The 16,551-nt window shown below is 36.3% G+C and overlaps 1 protein-coding gene across 2 annotated transcripts in view; it reads left to right on the forward strand.

Annotated features, from left to right (window-relative positions):
* The window catches only part of EPHA3 (EPH receptor A3), a 406,584-nt gene that overhangs the window by 333,802 nt on the left and 56,231 nt on the right, over nt 1–16,551 (forward strand). For both annotated transcript variants that reach the window (XM_061434537.1, XM_061434453.1), the window contains exons 8-10: nt 4,154–4,256; nt 4,958–5,025; nt 11,510–11,635. In XM_061434537.1, the coding sequence (XP_061290521.1) occupies nt 4,154–4,256; nt 4,958–5,025; nt 11,510–11,635 (297 nt within the window). The remainder of the gene's footprint in view (nt 1–4,153; nt 4,257–4,957; nt 5,026–11,509; nt 11,636–16,551) is intronic.

Here is a 16,551-nt window from a genome sequence, read left to right on the forward strand (position 1 = left end):
TATTTATGTGTCAGTGCTTTACATTTATTATCATCATTTTATAGAAGAGGAAACTGAGGCTTAGAGAAGTTAAGTAAGTTTTCTAAAGTTACTCAATTGGTAAATTATGGGTCTGATTCTAGAACCCATGTATTTTTGTGACAGTATGTAAGGTATTCTCATAAACATGTAATCTGATCCCATTCAGTAAGCTATTCAGATACTATTATTTATTTTTATCCGTGGTCTAGGACACAGAGTTCTTTTTTTTTTTTTCCCTTCCTGAGATTGCAAAGCTAGTAAGTAAAGTCAATGAGCCTAGAGTCTCCAGATTTTGGAGTACTGATCCAGTGCTGCTATTGCACATTAAAAAGGAAAAGAAAGAAAGAAAGTTATGCTAAGTCCCCCAGAAAACTTATAGAGTATATATGAGTAAAAGGACTTTCATAGAACAAAGATGGCATCCACCAAAGCAAGACGTCCAGACATGGAACAGTGTGGCATGTTTGAGAAAACTGACAGTCTAATATTTTAGAAACCCTGTGGGCAGAAACTGAATCTGGAGTGTGTGCTTTGTGACTACAAAAGGAAGGCGCAGTGTAGGCTTAAGAAAGGGACCCTGGCATAAACTGACACCCATTAGGATGACCGTGACACACCACTTCAGTCTCCAATGTCTTAGTTTCCCTATCTGAAAACTGGGAAAGATCACTGTCGTGACTCCATATGGTTTTTATATTGATTAAGTTAATTGATGTTTATAAAGTACTTAAAATATCACCTGGTATAGTAGTATAGCAGGCACTGTGTGTGTCCTGTTTAAATGTATAGTACATAATTTGAACATCCAAGGAATTTGTGGAACAAACATATATGGGATAAAGCTGAGTTTTGGCATTGGAAGAGCTTATTGGATATTACTATTCAAGAAGATTGGCCTGGGGACAATTCAGTCAGCACTGCTAAATGCTTCATACTGCCTTTTCATTGTTTCTAATGAATGCATATGCAGCAACTTTAATGTCTTGGACCCTATTTTTAGGGGTTATTAAGAATGCCTGATAAAAGTAGAGTGGAACCATTATATAAAGAACTTTGTGTATCAAAATTAGACTGTCGTATGTAATTTTGTAAGATATGGAGTACTTTTTCCGGTTCTTCACAAGGAAAAGGAAATAACAAAAATAGATTTATTAAATCCTTATTATGTGTTTAGCACTGTTCTAGTATTTAACTTGTATTAACTCCTTTAATCCTTACAACAATCATATTACATCACATAGCAAATTGGTACAAAGCCGGGCATTCTGCTCTTGAGAATGTACTCCTCACCAGTCTTCCTTAGGGAAAGACAGTGGACAGCGTGTGTAGGATGGACAAAAATGGGAAGAGACTAGACACAGGGGAAGCAGTTTGCTGTGGGAAACAGAGTCAAACTAAATTTCTAAGAATTATAATAGATATAGATTGTTGACAGTATGCCACATAAAACTATTAGACAACTCTATCACACACATTTAATCAATATTATTCTTTCAAATGTTTGCCAATTTCCAGCACAAAAATAATTTGATTTGGTCATGTGCTTTTAGATAGTCTCTGGAATTTATCTATATTGAGAACTAGAGGGAATTGTAGAGGGGTCAAGTTTAATCCTGTCTTTGATGAAAAGAAAATTCTTTTTTTCTGTCATGTTTAGTCTCCTAGCTTCTCTGACCTTTATTTTATAAACTGGATAAAATTTACCAAAGCATGAGATAAAGTAATTATTATATGTTCATGGAACATTATTGAATTACAAGGTTAAGTTATTTTACAAATGACTCATGATGTATAGCCAACGGATAGGGATGCATCAGTTCAGGTTTTCTGGAAAGCAGATACTAAGGTAGAATTACAAGAGCTTTGGGGAGGGAAGGGAAGGGAAACAGATAAAAAATAAAACAGGAGGAGCGGATATGGCCAAGCAGAGCCTCAGACTGAGATGTAGGTCAGCCATCTATGAAGACAGAAAGAAAGCCGAGTTCAGAATAATGAGCCTCAGAAAGCAACGCAGCTCCGAGAGTCTCACCAAGCTAATGGTGAGCCCCAGAATGAAGATCACCCTTTGCAGGAGTCGTGCATGGGGCATAAGTAGCCTGGCTCCAGTCCCCTTGCCATGGTTAGTCATTGAGGAGAGTGTGACTGCAGTGGATACTGAAGGCGCAGCAGCTGGAGGCTGTCTGCCCACTGCAGGCTTGGCAGTAGAGAGATCCTAGCAGGCACTCCCATGACTGCCATAGAAGTATAAACAATAGTTTTCTGGTTGTAAAGAATAAAGTGCTTGCAACAGTTTATATTATGAGTATACCATCCTACCACACTCAGTTCTTTTTTTTTTCAGATGTTTAGAAAACTTCTAATAGTCTATCTGCCATGTTATTTTTTTTAATTTGCATCATTTAACTATTCCCTAAATTGAAGTATTTTGGAGAAAATCTTCCAGCCTTAGATTTTCATCAGGCTCAAGATGTGACCTTGGTTTCTGAAGCGGTGATAATATAACTTAACCGTCTCTTCTAAGCTCTTCTTTTGATACCCAACTCATTTATTTGTTTAATCAGCATTTATGAATATAAAAATAAATGTTAAAGTATGAGTCTATGAGAGGGAATGTTCCAGGAAGTGTGCATATTTTAGAAAGTATGGAGATTAGAATGTTTATGGATTTTGTTAGCAGATGAGGCTAGAGATTTAGACAGAGAACAGATCCTAAATGGAATACACACATTTTATCCAGAAAGTGACAAAGAGCCCTGCAAAACTTTTATACATGAGAATGACATAATCAAACTCATGGTTTAGCAGGAATACTCCGGTGGCCAGCTAAGATAGGCAAGGCCTGCAAATAGAGATCAGTTGGGAATTTTTTCATTGTTATCCAGAAGAGAAATGAAGACAGAAACTAAAATATTTAAAAGAATTTCATGATTAATTGGATGCAGAATAATCAGGAGAGGGAGAAGACAGGTGACTTTATATTTATGGCCTACATCTTTGTTACTTAAAATGCTGTGGTCTAAAATCAGCAACATCAGCATTACTGGGAGCTCATAAGATATGCACAGTTTCAGTCCCCACTCCAGACCACCTGAAACTGCTTTCTTCAAAAGATCCTCAAGTGATTTATGTGAATAAGTTAGAGAGCAAACCCTGGGAGATAGTGAAGGACAGAGAAGTCTGGTGTGCTGCAGTCCATGGGGTCACAAAGAGTTGGACACAATAGCAAATGAATAACAAAGTTAGAGAAGCACTGGGTTTAGTCAAGGGTCAGTAAACATTTTCTGTAAGGGGCTAGAAAATAAATATTTTATGCTTAGTGTACATACAGTTTCTGTTGCTCCTATACAACTTCACTAATTTTAGTATAAAAGCTGCCATAGACAATGAACAAATAAATGAATGTGGCTATGCTCCAATGCAATTTTATTTATGGACACCAAAGTTTGAATTTTATATAGTTTTCTCATATCACAAAATCTTCTCTTGATTTGTTACAACCATTAAAAAATATAAGTTGTTCTGAGTTTCTGAGCTATACAAAAATTGATGGCAGGCCAGATTTGGCTCCTGGAGAATATTTGCTAATACCTGGTGTTGGTGAGTGAGTGAGTGATGGGCCATTTACTAAGGTAGGAAATACAGGGACAGGAACAATTTGTTGGTGAGATGTGTTGAGGTCCATAGGACAGGTATTATACCATCTTTTAAATAAATACAGACGTTAGAGACTAAGCAAACTAATGAGAAAGTTTTTGTATTTCATTCTGGGAAACTTGAACTATCCCCTGTATTTCTCTGATGATTTCTATTTATCTGATGAGCCTCTTGCCAATGAGTATAAAGAAAACCAGTTCAGCATGTTTCGTGCAGTAGATGCTCAACTAGTGAGCATTTCATACCATGAAAACAGAGTATTTATTCTTATTAATCAGAAACTTCAAGTAAAACTATACAAAATGTCTATCATTTTACACTAAATGAAGAATTCTTTTTACGTTGTATTAGACAGCAAGCCATCTTTTAGGTAAAAGCAGAAAAAATATGACTTAATTTATCAACTTTTTCAGGTAAAGTTTAGTTATGCTCTGTCAATGCCTAGTTTTTTCTTATTGTTTTCTCTCCAACCTCACAGCTTTCTCCATCTCTGGTGAAAATAGCCAAGTGGTAATGATTGCCATTTCAGCGGCGGTAGCAATTATCCTCCTCACAGTCGTCACCTATGTTTTGATTGGGAGGTGCGTTCACAGTCTGTTTTACAACTTACTTTCATTACTGCATTGCTTGTTCCCCTCAATTGCCACTAAACTCTGAAGAGTTTAGTCAATAAGTTATTTTAACGAATAAGAATGTCTCCACTTGTATTCTAGATCTTTCTTTTTTCTCCCTTTCTTTTGATTCTCCACCTTTAGTTTCGAGTTTCTTTTTTTCATTAATTTCGTGCCCCACTCTCCAAAACATACCGTTTCTCTTCTCTCTTCTGACCTCACTCTTAGTTTTTACTTTCTTTTTCCAATTATCGCTTCTCTCATCAAATACACCCCAGATTTCCCTGACACTTTCTCACCCAGAACACTGGCTACACTGCACAGCACTAATCACTAACAATGGAAACTTTACCCTCCATTCATTCTAACAGCAGTTGTTTTTAAAAAAGTACTATAAACACTTGCTAGGGCCATTATAAAACCTGAACTGAAGGAGTCTGCACAGTGGGGAAGCTACTCTCCATATCTCCTCATTAGGCAGCTTTCCAGGATCCCCAGAGAAAGAAGCTTTCTCTAGAGGATTTAGAAAATATGAAGTCATTAAACTTTCACTAAAGCATTTAATTGTTCATAGAAAATGCTTTTTTGTGTGTGCTTTGCACATTCTGAACATAGATCATTGTTTTCAGTATATTTATTTTCTGTGTTCTCTTCCTTTGATTCACCTCTAGGTTCTGTGGCTATCATAAGTCGAAACATGGTGCAGATGAAAAAAGACTTCATTTTGGGAATGGACACTGTAAGTTTCTAAACATGTTTGGTGTCTTGGTTTTACCATTTCAGTTTTAGCAGTTGTTGACTTAAAACTGGATAACTTCCCCCTGACATAGAGAATTCAGAAGGTTGAGCAAGTTCCATTTATTTCAAATGGAGAAAGGAATCCACGGCTCTGCATTAAGTAATTTTTACGTGTCTGTATTGCAGCATACTTAAACTAACATGAAGGGCAACTGGTGGTTTATATTCAAATAATGCTCATAATGGGAAGTACATAACTATAGTCAGCTCTGCATGGCTGAAAGGCAAAGCGTATCTTCAATTTCCTTATTACTAGTTATTTGCTGAAATCTAAATAGGAATCTTTTTTCCTTTCTTAACTGCCAAGTAAATATAAACAACCTTTGTTTATGTGAAATGCCTGACTCCATTTTGTCAACCAACCAGGAGAAAGCCTTTAGAATAAACTTTACTTTGGAGTTACATGATATATCCAATTGGTAAGGAAGTCAATGCTTTCCCTTCTTATTTTGATATCAAACAATTTAGTCTATTTTTAATATTCTTTAAAAGAAATACTCTTTTAAGAAACAAAGTATTTATAGCTAATAAAAAGACTTTTTTTTTTCCTTCTGGCGAAACAAATCATTCCAAGTGTTTTGCTTTTCCAAACTATGGCTCAGTTTATTGTGGCGATTACTAATCAGTGGCACGTCCTCCTGGAAATTAGTACAAAGATTATACTCATTCTTATATGTTCTCCAATAATCTCACTGTAACTAATGTAGTCTTGTAAGCATTACTTTCTTTGACATTCACTGTTGCCTTCTATTGGAGAAGGCAATGGCAACCCACTCCAGTACTCTTGCCTAGAAAATCCCATGGACAAAGGAGCCTGGTAGGCTGCAGTCCATGGGGTCGCTAAGAGTCGGACACGACTGAGTGACTTCACTTTCACTTTTCACTTTCATGCATTGAAGAAGGAAATGGCAACCCACTCCAGTGTTCTTGCCTGGAGAATCCCAGGGACGGGGGAGCCTGGTGGGCTGCCGTCTATGGGGTCGCACAGGGTCGGACACAACTGAAGCGACTTAGCAGCAGCAGCAGTTGCCTTCTATAAATGCTTTCAGTTCAACATGATACTTCCTATTAGTCATTGAACTTCCATCTAAAGGTTGTAACTTTGCAGTAAAAACTTGATGACCTGTTGTTACCATGCAGGAAGCATATAGTAGATTAAAAAAAAAAAAAAGTGTTTTCCAAAATGTAAGTTAAAGTAGGATAGACAGAAAGGCAGAGTTCACAGAGAGCATTGTTTGATTTTTCCATCTCATTATAGAATAATTCACAGAAAAACCAATATCAATAATATAATATCAATATCTCAATCCGGAGTAGTTAGGTTTGCAACTCAAAAGTTTTAAAAGAGTGCATGAACAAGTTACAGGATATTTATCTAGCTTTTCCTTCATGATCCCACAAAACACTGCATCACATTCACCGTGCATAAATTAGTCAAAACAGTTGCATTCCTGTGGATTAAGTTCATCTTAATCTGAGTTGGACAATGGATGTAAATACTGTCTTTAGAGCAGGCCGTACTGATTTGGTTCTTTATATAGGAATTATAAATCTCATAAACTTGAAGCATTGATAAATTTCTGTGCACCAATTTTAAGCAGGTTCCTCTATGACTCCAATCTGCTTTAGCTGTTTGTTTTTATGGTGGAGTTTGCTGAAGCTTTAATTTTCTTCAAACACAATATACTTATGATAGCCAAACAAAAACGAAATGTGTTTTACCCTAGCTTTAAAGTACCTTATATGCCTGTCATAAACTTTCTGTGTCTTAATGCTACAGCTGGTTTATTTCAACCATTTATTTGGTATTACTTTGAAAAGCTCTAGCTATGAACCATTCCCTCCAGCCTTGTTACAAATCCTATAATATTGCTTCAAAAGGAAAGAAATGTGTTTCACCTCCTAAGATCCTGTCCCCTTGCCCTCTCTGCCTGGGCCTTTTTACTTTTTTGCTATCCTTAGGGCAACTCATGCTGGTAAAATGGAAATGTAAATTACTGTGTTTGCACAGAACGAGCTGTAAAGTAGTGCAGCTTAACACGTGTGCATGTGTTTATTATCTGGTTTTCTTGACACAGCCCAGTTACTCTGTGTGTTGCCCTTAATTATTGGTGTGAAGGGATTATGCGCTTGCATCCTGAATCACCTGATTCCTGGAACCTCTGGGGATGGCAGTTAAAAATCAGCAGCCAGAGCTCCCACGGTGAACAGGCCATTTTTCTTGGAGATGTGTGTATATGTGTTTATATTTGTTTTGTTTCTCTAAATGTCATGTGGATAGAAAAGCCATTTACTTGATTTTAATCAATCATGAAGAATTTGATTGATTTTATACAGGAATGACTATTTAATTTTTAGATTATTTAGTAATATGGATACTCTCTAGGGTTGACAGGAATGGAATGGTAACTCTAAAGCACACTTTCAAGACTGTTTAAAGCTGGTGCTTATTTAAAATGTTTGAGACATCCTTCCTAACAACTCATTTTAAAATCTTCTGTGTAATTCCTTCTTTAAATTTACGTATAGTTGATTTACAATATTAGTTTCACATGTACAGCATAGTTATTCAGGATTTTTGCAGATCATATGCCATTAAAAGTTACTATGAGTAAATGGCTATAACTTCTATGCTAAACAATATATTTTTGTTGCTTACCTAATTTATATGCAGCAATTTGTATCCCTTAGCCCCATATCCATATTTTGCCAGTAAATATCACCCAAGTTGATTTCCTTAAATTCGGCAAAGTGGAATATTTGTAACTGTTTACTAGAAAGAAAAATATTTTTCATGTAATTTTAAAAAATGCTACCATTTCTCTTGAAAAGGAATGCCAGATTTTCTTACTTTACTAGTCCCCAAACTTGAAATGACTAGCGGGAAAATCAAAACGGGATGGTCACATATTCTAGCCTCCATTTGATATGTCTTTAAAATGTAACCAAAATGACTATACAGAAAGGTTCTAAGAAGACTTCATTTCTTGACATCTTTTACTAAATCTTTGGTTACTTTTACTGTTTTCCTTACCCCAAAGCAAGAAAATCTGTTTGCTTGTTTTACAGTAAAATGTTTTAGTATTGATAATATAGAAATAGTTCTAGTGTAATAATAAATAATAGTAGACCACTGTACTAAAGAGTGACTATTTTTATATGAAGCAATAATGCTTATAATAACAGCAGAAGCATGCAAGCTGATGTGTGAGCTCCAAAGAAATGGGCATTTTTGAGCTCAAATTCTGTCTCCAGGAAACCAAAGGATATTTCTATTTGTGAATAACCTTCTTAACATGAAGCTATTAATAATGGCAATAGGCTCTGTCTTTTCCTGGGCAATAGCTACAGTCACAGGCAGTCAATGCTAGGCACTTGAAAAGCATATTTTTCAGAGCTTTCCTCCTCTTATGCCTAGTATGTTCTTTGTACTGCAGAAAAGTAGAGTTCTTACTTCAAAGCAACTCCACTCACAGTTTGCCCAGAGCAAGGGCAAAAAACTTACTACTTCTCCTTTTTTGTGAATGTTGATTCCCTAGCTATGAGTGTCACCTCAATTATCAACACTCTGCCCTTGGATGGAGAGTGGTTGCCTTTTTCCAGTGTTGGGGTCAACACCAGGCCGAGGAAGGAGAGTCACTAACCCATTTTCTCCTCAATTCTCCATGTGCTCCCTCACCTTTCATACCTGTTCTGCTGCCTCAACAGCTTCTGAAGAAGCGGCTCTTTACTCAAAACGTCTATGCAGGTTTCCCAGGAACATAAATTATTATGTGATGTAACATGGCATTCACAGAGTCATCCTGTAGATTAGCAAACTAACCATTTCTTAATCTAAATTCTGAAATCCTGGACTCATTGGCTGAATGGCCATTGTGCTGAAGGCTCTCTGGAACAATTGCTCTCATGACAGTCCCTACACCTGTTTCATGTGAACTACCAAACTGACTCAAAGACACCTTCAGAAATTCCAGAATGTTCAGGTGTGATTTTGCCATTAAGATTTTTCTATTAAAAAGTGGTATAAGAAAAGACAATGTCTGATTTTATTTGCTAATTTAGGATATTAAAAAAAATCCTTCAATAATATAGTGTGATAAAAAAAATATATCACTATTAGGTGTCCACTTTCCTAGCTAAAATAATTTTACTAATGTTACTAAAATTAAAATCAAAATCAGTTATATTGGTGCATAAAGTGTAGGAGTTTATTATATTATTATTTAATGTTAAAGCATTAGTGTTATGTACTTTAATAGATTTTAGGTTTCCTTTTTAGAGAAAGTTTTCAGAGAAAGTGTCTTGAACATTCCAAATTGTTTATAATGTGAATTATTTTTCTAAATGATAGAAATTTCATTAAAATTAAATCAAATTCAAAATGATTCCCCTATATCTTTTTTTTTTTAATTTTATTATATTTTTAAACTTTACATATATTTTTTGTCTGTGCAATTTTAATTTGGAACATTGTGAATATTTTCTACCTTCAGAATGATTAAATAAACTATGAAGAAAGTTTATATTTGCTAAGCTATAAGTATGATTTATGTTGGGAATTTAGCTCTTTGGCACCATTATTAAACTTATAGATAATAATTGTATTGCCTTTAACTATATTGAAAAGCTGGGTGGTCACCTTCCCAGGTGACCCTAGTGGTAAAGAATCCACCTGCCAATTAAGGAAACTTTAGAGATGTGGGTGGGAGAAGGGGATGGCACCCTACTCCAGTACTCTTGCCTGGAAAATCCCATGGACGGAGGAGCCCGGTAGGCTGCAGTCCATGGGGTCACTCAGAGTCAGACAGGACTGAGTGACTTCACTTTCACTTTTCACCTTCATACATTGGAGAAGGAAATGGCAACCCACTCCAGTATTCTTGCCTGGAGAATCCCAGGGATGGGGGAGCCTGGTGGGCTGCTGTCTATGGGGTTGCACAGAGTTGGACACGACTGAAGCGACTTAGCATCAGTAGCAGTAGCAGAAATGTGGGTTTGATTCCTGGGTCAAGAAGATCCCCTTGAGGAGGGTGTGGCAACCCACTCCAGTGTTCTTGCTTGGAGAACCCCATGGATAGAGGAGCCAGCTGGGCTATGATCCGTAGGGTCACAAAGAATCGGACACAACTGAAGTGACTTAGCATGGACACATGTTGAAAAGCTCCACACAGTAAGATTTCAGTTGCTGCTGCTGCTAAGTCGCTTCAGTCGTGTCCAACTCTGTGGGACTCCATAGATGGCAGCCCACCAGGCTCCCCTGTCCCTGGGATTCTCCAGGCAAGAACACTGGAGTGGCTTGCCATTTCCTTCTCCAATGCATGAAAATGAAAAGTGAAAGTGAAGTCGCTCAGTCGTGTCCGACTCTTCCCGACCCCATGGACTGCAGCCTACCAGGCTCCTCCATCCACGGGATTTTCCAGGCAACAGTACTAGAGTGGGTTGACATTTCTTCTTCCAGGGATCTTCTCCACTCAGTGATTGAACCCATGATCTTCTGTGTCTCCTGCATTGGCAAGTGGATTCTTTACTGTTGAACCACCAAGGAAGCCCATATATACACATACTCACAGTTTAATTTAGATCTATAATTGAAGTGGAGAATTTTGAATGATTGTTAATAAAAGCAGAACAGTGTCAGACAAAAAACATGTTGTTTTATATCCTCTAATTAATTTATCTATAATTACAGCAGCTATCCCACCTTATGAAAGTATTTCACAAACTTTCCTTTATTGTCACATGTGACACTATAATAAATATTTGGTTATTTCACTTTGTTGAATCACACATGTGTGATAGTGTGAAGGCATTCACTCACTCTTGTTACAGGTAGTCATTGCTGGGCAGACTCAATTCTGAACCATTCTTCTCTTCTTAAGAACCCCCTCATTTTCCTTCTGCTGCTACTGCTGCTGCTGCTAAGTTGCTTCAGTCATGTCCGACTCTGTGCGACCCCATAGACGGCAGCCCACCAGGCTCCGTCGTCCCTGGGATTCTCCAGGCAAGAATGCTGGAGCGGGTTGCCATTTCCTTCTCCAGTGCATGAAAATGAAAAAAGTGAAGTCGCTCAGTCGTGTCCAACTCTTAGCGACTCTATGGACTGCAGCCCACCAGGCTCCTCCGCCCATGGGATTTTCCAGGCAAGAGTACTGGAGTGGGTTGCCATTGCCTTCTCCCCTTTTCCTTCTACTGATTTTAAAGACAGAACTCCTCTCTCTGTTTCATTACAAGGAAATTTTTTTCTTAAATTGTTCAACTTATTTACTCTAACTTTTCTGTCTGATAATTTCTGTGAATAAACCAAAGGTTGATGCAGTTTAATGTCATGGGAATTTTTTGAAACTAATAATGTTATCATAAAACTTTCTCAGTAAAGGTTTTATACATCTAGCTACAGTAATGCCTTTCTTCCTTTCTTTAAACAGTAAAACTTCCAGGTCTCAGGACTTATGTTGACCCACACACATATGAGGACCCTACCCAAGCAGTTCATGAGTTTGCTAAGGAATTGGATGCCACCAACATATCCATTGACAAAGTTGTTGGAGCAGGTAAGCACCACAGTAATCCCAATGTCAACCTAGTATGTTAATTACAACTTTACAGCTATGCATAAGAATGCTGCCTGAGATTGATTGCTCACACTCTCAGGTTCATGCATATTGCTTTGAAAAGGGACATTTTCTGATTTCATGATGAAAGGCAAGCAATAAATAAATGCAGGAGTATTTAATGAATGTAATGATTTCAAAGGCACCAGACTTACAGACTTACAGGTTACGGCCAGCTTTTTATTTATTGAGTTTCAGAGGCGGCAGCCACAGCCGCTCAGTCTCCCCATGGCTATGCTGATCAGGTGTCACAAAGTCTATTTGGCTAAATGGGAATCATGGGATAAAAGTGTGTCTTTCTTTAAATTAGCCTACTAAGTGAAAAATTTTGATTTGTAGGAAAAAAAGTAATTCTTGATTCTTCTTTGGAATTAGGCAACACAAAATAAAATTTAAAAATGATGTATTTTACATAAATTCCATCAAAACTGTATTGATAGAATATTTTAAATAATATGAAGTGCTCCATTTTAATACCTGCCTGTAACACTATATAGTCTTAAATTATTTGTGTTGAAGTTTGTTTTCATATAGATATATTTTTGTTCTAATTATTAATTTGCTCAATCATAAATTCATTAACACCTATGGAGTGATTATTAATTGCAGCTTCATATTTTCAAATACTATATATATTTATAAAAATAACAATGTTTTGTACAGTTATATATAAATATATGGCATTTGTAGTATATGCAGTGTCTGTTTGAATAAAACTACTAACTCAAAAGAAAAATAAACAACACTGTACAATAATTACACACATCACCTCATTCTTCAATATTGCTTTAAAAACAAACTAGTTATGTTGATGTGGGAAATAGAATGAAAGACTGAAAAATGAATTCTCTGAATTATGCATACCATATCAGATCGCATTTTCTGCAAGTATTATATATGACTGATGCTTTTTTACACAGAAGTAAATATAATTTTCTCTGTTTCTTTTTCTCTGCACTGAAGAAATATTTAGAATTCAAGTAGTATTTATTATTCAAGCAAGATAATCTGAGAGATGCACATATTATCTAAATAAACAGTTTAGTAAATCTCTCTTCTATTTTTTTTAATGTTATATACTCCTAAACCTCACGTGTGTGGGTAGTATGAAACCATCAGTTCATAAAAGGAAACAAGAGTAAGTACTTCTTTTTTCACAATCTAAGACTTAAGAACATACATACTCACTGTACATCTATGTTAATCCAGCTAAAGTTAATCCAGGTACATATTTATTACTCTCTTTCATTTGTATAGCTCTGCTTCTTCAACTGCTCCATAGTGCAGAGGGGTTTTGTCATGCTGGTTTTAATGTTGCCCCACAAGAGTGCACTGTTCTCCAGCATGGAAGCTGCAATAGCATATGAAGCACCCTCAGCTGGAGAATGTAATGAGAGAAGGAAAACCTACTCATGGTCAACCAATGTCCATAAGGCCAGACATATTGCAACCTCGAGATTTGGGGCCTTCTGCATTAACAAAAACTTATATATACAGATGTTATTGACAAAGTCAGATATCTAGAACACAGTGTGTGCCTGTGTTAGTCACTCAGCTGTGTCCAACTCTTTCCAGCTCCATGGACTGTAGCCCATCAGGATCTTCCATCCATGGAATTCTCCAGGCATGAATACTGGAGTGGGTTGCCATTCCCTTCTCCTGGGGATCTTCTTGACCCAGAGATCGAACCTAGGTCTCCCATATTGCAGGCAAATTCTTTACCATCTGAGTCACCAAGGAAGCCCATATACATACAGGTATTATTGACAAAGCCAGATACCTAGAACATGGTAAGGTGAGAGAAAACATACTCATTAAAAATGGCCTCTGATCAATAAGATAAACGGAAAGGCTATCTGTACTGAATCACTTAATAATCCCTTATGCTTATTAAAGATTAGAGAAGATCCTCTTTGATTTCTCTTCAAGCATACTTGCAAAAAATTAGAGATATACCCCATTTTCAGTATTTTGCACCCAATAGTCTTATTTGCCACATAAGAGCTATAAAACTGCCTGGTTTGTTTGAAAATATATATATATATATCTTCAAGGTATATTATGCTTCTCCTGGAAGATTTCTTTATAATATACACTCTGAATTCTAGTCTGTCTTGATTAGGCTTTAAATGATTTGTCATTACCAAAATAGAATATGAAACCAAGATTTTGAAAGCTATAATGTTTAAAATATTTTTGTTTCTGTACATCAGTGTCTCTTTTGCTGTCTCATACAGAACAGTCTTACGGACTCTGTGGGAGAGGGAGAGGGTGGGAAGATTTGGGAGAATGACATTGAAACATGTAAAACATCATGTAAGAAACGAGTTGCCAGTCCAGGTTCGAAACACGATACTGGATGCTTGGGGCTAGTGCACTGGGACGACCCAGAGGGATGGTATGGGGAGGGAGGAGGGAGGAGGGTTCAGGATGGGGAACACATGTATACCTGTGGCGGATTCATTTTGATATTTGGCAAAACTAATACAATTATGTAAAGTTTAAACATAAAATAAAATTAAAAAAAATAAAAAATAAAAAAAATAAAATACAATATTTTTGTTTCATAATATTTTAAATGTCTACAAAAATAGATGAAATTGTGTAATAATGAGCCTGAAAGTGAAAGTGTTAGTCACTCAGTCTTTTCTGACTCTTTGTGACCCCACGGACTATAGGCTCATCAGGCTCCTCTGTCCATGGAACTCTCCAGGCAAAAATAATGGAGTGGGTTGCCATTCCCTTCTCCAGGGGATCTTTCCTACTCAGGGATCGAACCCAGGTCTTCTGCATTGCAGGCAGACTCTTTATTGTCTGAGCCACCAGGGAAGCCCACCATAATGAGCCTGCACGTACCCATTTCTGCAACAACTTACATCACAATTCACTTATGACCAATCTTCTTTCATCTATACTCAACCACTTTCTATACCTTCCTAATTTTTAAAATAATGCTGTTCACAAAAATTAGTAATCATGCTAGATGGATTAGCAGCTATCTTCCACTGTTAAAGAGCTGAATATATTATTCAATCAAAGAATTTTTATAGTCAATTAAATATACAGGAAGGCTATGTGGACAAATTCTAGTTTTAGGTCAAGAATTTTATACAAAGAAATAGATTTAATAGAAACTCTCATTTACGCATTTAATAGCCAGAAGAATTATAACCATATTGCAAATTACAAAATTAAAACTGAGGCATAAGCTAATTTTCTCAAAGTAGTATAATTTTTTTAGTGAGGAATTTATAATGACTAGAACTCCTAATTTTATCCCTCAATCCAAAGTTTTCTATAGGTTTAAAATATGTAATTCCTATACTGTGTTAGGTATTCACATGGTTTAATTTTATCAGACTTTTAAATAGGTATTATTATTACCATTTCACCAGATGAGGAAATAGAAGCTAAAAATTTGAATGGCCCAGGGTCACGTAGACATTAATTAATTGGGAAACCAAAACTTGAATCTTATACTTTTCACCTTTGAAGTCTATGCTAGACACTACTGATCACAATAGTGCCTTCTAAGAATTTTTTTGAGGATTAACTGAGATAATTCATGTATAGTGTTTAGCTTATATAATAGCATTGTTCAATATATATTTTATTATGTTTTTATTAAAACAGTGGAAGGAGAATGGGTTTTGAGGTAATGCAGAGGGTCTTTCTACTTAAACACAAGTGTGTTTTTTCCTGTTTTAAATGAAATTAGTATAAGAAATTTTATGTTGAGCAATTGTGCATGATGCACCTTAAATCAAAATACGGTCTGCCCATTCTCTTAAAACATATTTTATTTTAAAGAGCAAATACACAGTGATGCACTTAATTGATATTTTTAAAAAATCAGGAGTATCTTCTCAAATAATCTTCTTGTAGCTCTGTTTTTATTTAGAAATGACATGATCTACTTTTTTTTTTCCTTATGGGTGCAAATCTAATTGAATAAGATCATGTAAAACTTGACTAGATGGAAAAATCAGGCATTCATTCCATTTGCCCAGTCTTTGTTGATTTTTCCAACACTGTTCTTTTAGGAACAGTTCTTATAAAGAGAACTGATTAAAATTTAACATTTTTATGTCTAGTGTGGGCTTTCCCAGTGGTTCAGAATGTAAAGAATCTGCCTGCTATGCAGGAGACCTGGGTTCAATCCCTGGGTTGGGAAGATCCCCTGGAGAAGGAAATGGGAACCCAACCCACTCCAGTATTCTTGCCTGGAGAATTCCGTTATGTCCAGAAGAGCCTGGTGAGCTACAGTCCATAGGGTTGCAAAGAGCTGGACATGACTTGAGTGACTAACACACACACATGTGTATACTGTATTTGTCACAGTTTCTAGTATTTATCAGGTGAAGTAAGCACATTTCTAAATTTTATTATTTTTTTTAAATAGTAGCACTACTGAAACAACTCTTTCTGGATTTTGAAATCCAGAAAGTGTCCACGTGTCCAGCTCTCCCATTGAGAACAGGGGAAAAAACACTAATTGGGCCACTTGAAATTCAAAGTCTTCCCCTCTGACTTTCCTAGTGAGGTACTTTCAGAATATACTTTTCTTTACAGATACTTGTCCAATGGGACATTAAACGTGTTATCACCATCATCATCACAACCATCTCTTCTTACAGTAACAGAATTTGACATTTCAAAAAGAACTTTTATATTTATTCTTCACTGTGTGTTAAGAGAGCTAACTCTTAAGAGCTAGATAATTCATCTTTCGTATACTACGTTTGTACTCAAAGAAAAAATAGTAAACAACACTCAGATGGCACTTTATTATGTTTCTGTCTCTCTTCTAAGTGGTTTTCATATTTTAATTCCTTTAACTGTACCAAAATTTTATG

This window comes from Bos javanicus, chromosome 1 (genome assembly GCF_032452875.1).
Source record: "Bos javanicus breed banteng chromosome 1, ARS-OSU_banteng_1.0, whole genome shotgun sequence".
NCBI lineage: Eukaryota > Metazoa > Chordata > Mammalia > Artiodactyla > Bovidae > Bos > Bos javanicus.